This window comes from Fundulus heteroclitus, chromosome 11, assembly GCF_011125445.2.
Source record: "Fundulus heteroclitus isolate FHET01 chromosome 11, MU-UCD_Fhet_4.1, whole genome shotgun sequence".
NCBI classification, from domain to species: Eukaryota; Metazoa; Chordata; class Actinopteri; order Cyprinodontiformes; family Fundulidae; genus Fundulus; species Fundulus heteroclitus.
In genome coordinates, this window is record NC_046371.1 from 35,481,773 (window position 1) to 35,489,265 (window position 7,493).

The window sequence follows — 7,493 nt, forward strand, 5'->3', positions numbered from 1 at the left end:
GCATTGTTGGTCAGTGCAATCAACTGATTTTAGTAAAAAAAAAACATTACACACTTCTGCCCCTCAAGTTCTGGGGGGTATGGGCTTAGCGGTTAGCTCCAGTGTTAGCAAATCTCCTATCTATCTATCTATCTATCTATCTATCTATCTATCTATCTATCTATCTATCTATCTATCTATCTATCTATCTATCTATCTATCTATCTATCTATCTATCTATCTATCTATCTATCTATCTATCTCTCTCTATCTCTCTCTATCTCTCTCTCTCTCTCTCTCTCTCTCTCTCTATATATATATATATATATATATATATATATATATATATATATATATATATATATACAAACATACATACACATACAGTACAGACCAAAAGTAACATCAAGAGAACGCCAAGAGTGTGTGAAGCAGTAATCAAAGCAAAAGGTGGCTACTTTGAAGAATCTAGAATATAAGACATATTTTCAGTTTCACACTTTTTTGTTAAGTATATAATTCCACATGTGTTAATTCATAGTTTTGATGTCTTCAGTGTGAATCTACAATTTGCATAGTCATGAAAATAAAGAATGGGTGCTTTGTGGGCAGTATAAAGTTTGGGATATTGTTAATATCCTAACCCCTAACCTTTAAGGTTCTGCTCAACTTTCTCCCTGTCCTGTCTGCCTTGCTTCTTGGTCTTCATGATGCTGTTTTTTCACTAAATTTTGTGCCATTAACTTGATTCTTTTTCTGAACCGTGGGATTTATGCTAATGTTACATTTAGAAATTCATGTCATTTTCCATTTATATTTCTTCCAAGTAAACACTATTTTGTGTCAGCTTGTAGCATCAAATCGAAATTAATCAGATATGTAACAGATGTGGGAATTTCAAGGAGTAAATTAATATCTCTGCAAAGTGCCATTTGCTCCTCTAAAATGTCTACTATACTTCTCTCTGTCAGATCACAGAGGTGGAGCTATTGCTGATTACCAGGTTTAATGGTCTTTTCATTTTTCTTTGGTCAGGGCACACTCAGATCAGATTATTCAACAAAACACCAGGGGTAAATTGTTGAACCAAATTCATGTGTCCTCTCCGAAGAACAATGGTTTCTTTGTAGTGTACTATTCTAAAACTTCAAACCCATTTTATTGTGTACCCATTTGTGTTCTGTTTTTTAAAAATCATTAAAATTTTGACCTTATTATTCACCATCAGTGCACCAGTTGATTTTTAGCCGTTTTCCTGTTGAAAGGGCTGCAATGTGGCTCATTCTATATGGAGTTTGAATATCGTCCCTGTGAATTGGTCACTCTAAATTAGTCTATTGTGTATGCATGTGTGTGACAGTAGCTTTCCTGTTTCTCTGTGATAGAATGGCAACCTGTCAGGGACTTACCCTGCCTCATTGCTAGATATGAGCATGAGCCTTTCTGCAAACCTTCAAGGACACTTGGATATGGACGGATGTCGTATTTAAGTCCAGACTTGGATTTTTTTTAACCAAGTTAAAACGAACATCCTAATTTTACTCCCTGACCATGGAAAGGAACAATGCAACAAAGAGTAGCGGTTTTTTAAGACACAGGCTACTGTGGAGCTGTCCCTGGTGCTGAAATTGGCCTCACGTTTTCCTCGGGATATAACTTGTAACAATTATCTTTAAGATATGGTTTTCTTAAGCATATAAAAGTATTTCCTTTAGTAATTTTACCAAAGCAATAAGATTATGTTATCAAAGGTTCTGGTTCTGACATCAATGCCTTATGTCCTTTTAGATAACAATAATACAATACACAGCAGGCTGTGAAGAATGTAGACTCTGGATTAATTTTCCTACTTCAAAAGTCTCTGGTACTTTCTTCTTGACAATATACATATCTTAAATATGGTTTGTTGCATTTAAAATTCATGAATTTTCTAAACAAAATGAGCTTTATTGTCAGTGTCCTTATTGCTGCAAATTTCATCAACTATGTAGAATGAAACAGCATAACAGCTACCAACTGCGTTTTATTGGTTTGTTAACAATAATTACACAAGTACATCTCTAGACAAATAAAAAAAAAAAACTGCACATGTGGACTTGATACAGACACCTAAAACCCACAAGAATATGGCTACTGGTGTGAAAAAACAGTTTGTCTGTTGGCTTTAAAGAAGCCACCCTCAGGAGTTTGCTTGGTAATGTAAATACTACTTTAGCATGGCTAAAAACAAATTCCTTTTTCACCATCCTTACAATGTACCGTTACACACTGCAGATTGAAAGATTGAAAACTCTTTTCACAGCAGCTATACAAATTTATTGCGATGCTATCACATGACAGACAACCAACACATGCGATGCACAGTTTTCAATGGGAAAGCTGCAATACTAGGAATTTAAGGATTTATTGATTGAATTGGGTAAGAAAACGGCATGAATACATGAATAACCAAATAGGAAAAACTTACAAACATTCTAAAACACTGTTCTTCAATATAAACAAGAAAACAATGAGTTGTACGGTGACATCCACCCCCACCCCAGCACACACTACAGACTGTCCCTTATAAAGCTTATGGAATGTACTCCACGCAGGTAAGCTCTTCCAGTTGTTGCCCCTGCTCGTCAAGCTTCCGTGTTTGACGTGCTAACCCACCCCCCTACCCTCCCCTCCCCTCCTTCACATTTAAACTCAAATGAAATCCACTGACAGTAACAATGACGGAAAATTCGAGTTGATGAAAAAATTGTGGGGTTTGATGAGTTTCCCCGTGTCCAAATTTATGTTTTTTTGTTGTTTCGTTTAAAAAAAAGTGTTCTCTACAATCAAACTACTAAAAAACCTGTATTTAGAAAATAGTTGATAAAAATATTCCCCTGAATTGTACAAGAAAAGAGGTACAGGGAGCACTGGTAAAAGACAGAGCTGGAGTGATGTTATTCAGCTGCCTCGTCTTTCTGATCGGCTGCGTTCGTGGCGGGAGCCTACAATCCAGAAGAAACAGGTTAGAAATTCCACTGAAGAGATTTGTTTTCCAACTTTACGTACAATGTTCTAATCCTCACCTCTTCCTCAGCTTTGGCTTCGCCATTTTCAGCTGGGGCCTCTGGTGCTTTTTCCTCAGGCTTGGCCTTTTCCACCTCCTTGGCTTTCTTAGGTTTAGCAGGTCCCTTCTGCAAAGGAAAGCATAAAAGAAATGACCAATTCCTACATAAAGGCACTTGCATATATAGGTAATTTAAAAACACTACCTTTGGCTTGGGTTTGGCCTCTGCTTTTGCAGGTGCAGGCTTCTGTAAAAAAAAAAAAAAAAAACACACTTAAATGACTACCAACAACAAACATTTTATTAGTGAGAGAAAATGCTGTTTCTGTACTTACATCTTTCAACCTAAGAGATCTCCTCTTTGGCTGTGGACAGAACAGATAATGATTACTTTAAAGATCCTTGCAGAGCAAATGGCATGACCAACTGGGTTGTTACTGACCCATCCCCAGCCCCCCCCCACCCCCCAACATATATCCTGCATCAAATTAAATTGTTGGGATTGATTCTTACCGCTGAGTCGCCACCTGCTGCTGCCTGTTAGCCAAGTTGGGAGAGAAGAATAAAAACTGTTAGTAAATAGAATCAAGTTATGATTATGTAATTTTGTGTGCACATATAGTAGAGCTTTAGAGTATTAACTATGTAACACAAAATAAGCATTACATGTGTCTGCAATAAAAATGCAGACACATGTAAAGCCCCCCTTTTCAGCTCTCCTTGACAATCCCATAGCATACAAATGCTTTAAAATTATATAGACATGCAGAGCACAAGTGGATCACAAATTAAAGGCATGATCTAAAGGAGGCTGATGGCGGTGCATCATCCGATATAACCCTATCTAACAGCTTTAAAGCTATAGTTGGTAATCCTGTTCAGAAACACTTTTTGTTATACTGGGTAAAATCATCCGGAAAAGTAGTAAATACATTATGTATTCCCAAAAGAGGGTTAAAAAAATCGATCTCTCTGGGAACTGCAGGTCTGTAAAAACTCCGAAGGGCATGGATTTGTCAGAGTTTTGGTCCTGCTCCCACTCTCCTCTGTCCCGGAAGTTTCGGGGTATCACCTTATCTACTGGTTGTCCCACATGCCAATCATTGTGATGCGCTCACTTAATGCCAGTGTCCGTGCTCTATCCTTCCTTGTTTTCACTTGCTGGCTGCGCATGCGCACTTCTAGTGTTTATGTATCCGGTTAGCTTAGCGGTAGGTTAGCGGTTAGCCGTTCATTGTGGCTCCGCTGCTCTCAGCGTGGACTTTGAAGATAGCTGAGAGTGACGAGAAGCGAACCACGTACAAGTTTATAACAAGAGGAAGGGCTCAGTAGAAATAAATAAGACCAGAGTAGATTTGGGAGATCTTTCCACGCGATCCTCCTGAAGAGCGGAAGAGCAAAGTAAGACGGTCTTGCGCATACGCACTATTTCAAAAAGAGACTTGGGGAAACTTCCGGAAAATATCACACTCTATCTTTAAATTAGTGATATGCTAATTAGATTTAGTTTTGCTTTGGGATTAATTAAATATTTAAATATATCGCAATAAATCAGCCAGTGATCAAAATCAGCCATTTTTCGGTAATCATCACATCCAACAGGAACCGTTATTCTACCGGTTGGTAAATACACAAGAAATAAAATTGCTTCCTCTGGTTGGTAAACTTTTGAGCAGCATGATCTTTGATACACTTTGCTTTGATTTAGCAAATGCATAGCAGATGATTAAAAAAAATCTAGATAAAGGCTGGAGGATGTGAAAATGGGGATAATCTATTGAACCCTTCGTTTCTGATTTAATTTAATACTAATACCTCTATCAGTAAATCTGAAGAACATGTTTAATGGTCCAAACTTGTTGCTATTAATTGATAAATCAAAGCAAAGTTCACACAAAATTGTTTGAATATGTTATACGTCCTTTGAAAAAAAAAATGGAATCAGCAGGTAAAAGAAATCGAGGTAAATGTCTGATGAGTGCATCCCAAAATAATCTATCATTTAAAAGTGTGTTGAAAAATAATTTTACCTGACAAAAGAATAAATACTGCACTCTATATGTATTCAGAAATCACAATTACAACTTCTTTCAGTCAGACATCGAAAAGGAAAGTTTGGGTTCATCGATCAGCAGTGAGTTTAGTTCCAGGATGGCTGCCACAGATGTAAACACTAGTGAAGCTGTTGTTATAAACTATCAGACCATTGATTTGGATCTAATCTAAATCTTTACCACTGTCAACCACTTCCCTTGGTGACTGAACCCATACAATAAAGAGAAATCAGAAAGTTTTTTTTGTCGTATTGCTTTACCGTGCTAATAACGCCTAAACGAAGCACAAATCCCCCTGATTTCTCCGACTTGCAAACCAGAACGCGGTCGCTTTGGGTGTGACGTCATTCTCCGATCGGAGCTCCGGTCTCCGACAGAACGCAAACGCAGCAGAAACAGCCAGAGGTAGCCGATGGAAGTATGAGGGCTGAAACACTCAAGTGTGGCGGAGTTTGAAGTTTACCTTTGTGTCGCACGGTGGCGCTTCTCCAGCTCCTGCTCGTGGCAGAACTCCGGCAGGGAGGGGAGGGGAAGAGGGAGAGAGGGAGGGACTCCGCCTCCATCTTTTCTCTGCTAATAAATGGGACTGCGCTGCCGAAATGAGTGTTCCCGCCAGGAGTTTGAAAAGAGCCAGAGATGCTCAGTGACTCTGTCGGTCTGCTGCTAGCAGAATATGCTAGAACCCCCAGCAACAGGAGCAGCGCTGCGATGACGACGGAGGCTCGCCATTGCATAACCTCCAAGTGGCCTGAGCCGTCCTGAACACAGGGAAGCTCTCGATTAAACACGACGAATGCCGAACTATGAGAGTTTTATCCGGGAAATGACGGCAGTCGTGCGTTAACAAGCAACCCAGTGTTGTTGTTTTTTTTATTTTAAACGAGTCAAATGTAAGCTTTTCGTTCAGTTTGAAAAAAAAAAAATGCATAGGTTTGCACAAAATCAACCCAGAAACATCAAGTTAAACCCGCTCAAACGCGCGCATCTTTCCGTTTTTCGTCGCTCTACCGTTTTCCCTCCATGAAACTTTGACTTCCAGCGTGTCGACCCTCAGAGAAAACAATCAATATGCCGCCAACTTTCTCTGCACAAACGCTGTCCAGCAACACATCACGCAGACAGAACCAGCTCTTTCCGCCACACAACCAGCACACATTTAACTGTCCCCCCTACAGCTGTGCGCCCCTATTCTGCAGCATGGCTACGGGGTGCTGTAAGTCCAGAGAAAGATAAAGCAGGCGGGGTGGAAATCTCTCGGCATGAAGATAATCACTGCACGTATGAACAACAAGTCATGTAAAAGAACCAGCCGCTACAAACTATCCCACAGCCTTAGGAGCGCATTCGCTTCGTGCACAAAACACGCATTTGCAAAGCATTTTAACAGCGCTGAAGCTAACACGAAACCAGCTTAATTCACAATTGCAACAGTGTGTTATAAATACCTTATTACTAAATGGATGAAAGATATCAGTCTACTCACTTTGCTCCTTTTAGGCATTGTTGGTTTGTGTGGGGAGTTTTTTTTTTTTACTAAAAAAAAGAAAAAAAAAAGAGCCGAATTAAAGTAAGTGAAACAGAAAATACAGTGGTATATGCTGGATAAAGCTGTGCCAATACAGCCTAATACAGCGCAGCGAGACGTTACTGTTCCATTGGAAGGAAAAACTAGCTGAAACCGGATTGGATTCTCCCCCTCCCTCCCCGTTCAAACCCTTACGCTTCCTGCGTGATTGACGGCCTCCTGACCCGCCCCTCTCGAGCGTTGATTGGATGACTCGGCGGAGAAAGGCACGATTTCAAATCTGTGCTCTTACCTGTGTGGATACGTCACATGCCAGTCAACAGACGTGCCGTGTGTGTGTGCAGCCGTCTGCCATAACGAGGCAAAATTATTGAAGCTTCATTCAACCCCTTCGAAAGATCTTCGATTTCTTCATGTAAACCTTTAGGGACGTATCCCAAGCATTTCTGTAGCACAAACACCGTTCCTCCCCTGTAGAGGGGGACTTTAAACACATTCATTGGCAAGTGTGTTGTTTAGAAAACTCAGAGAGGGGTGTGTACTGCTCGAGAGTCTTGGGCAAGCGGTTTATCGAGGGAAAATGGCGACAGGATGCATGCTGCTACAGATCCTAGTGTGTATGCGTGTGTGTGTGTATGTGTGTGCATGCTCGTGTATTCTTGTGCAACCTGCTTGTCATGTGTTTTTGGAGTCGCCTACTGCAGGGTGTGCGGTGTCCAAACATGACTTCAGTGGAAACAAGTGCGTTATGTGCTCAGCACGTTCCATGACAGACATTCAGTCACTTTCTACAAGAGAAACGACAGTATCCCAGCTGTTGTCTTTTATATTATTTTATATTTATATCGTGACCCAGAAGAAAGAACTAGTGCAATGCACATTAAGTTCC

At 40.1% G+C, this 7,493-nt stretch overlaps 1 protein-coding gene across 1 annotated transcript; it reads right to left on the bottom strand.

Annotated features, from left to right (window-relative positions):
• Positions 1–1,982: 1,982 nt before the first annotated feature.
• Positions 1,983–6,766, bottom strand: si:ch73-1a9.3 (non-histone chromosomal protein HMG-like). Its single transcript, XM_012865251.3, has 6 exons — positions 6,563–6,766; positions 3,539–3,562; positions 3,361–3,390; positions 3,231–3,272; positions 3,045–3,152; positions 1,983–2,963 (listed from the first exon to the last, which is right to left on the bottom strand). The coding sequence occupies exons 1-6, from the start codon at positions 6,578–6,580 to the stop codon at positions 2,916–2,918; spliced, it is 270 nt and encodes an 89-aa protein (XP_012720705.2). The 5' UTR covers positions 6,581–6,766; the 3' UTR covers positions 1,983–2,915.
• Between the last annotated feature and the right edge of the window lie 727 nt (positions 6,767–7,493).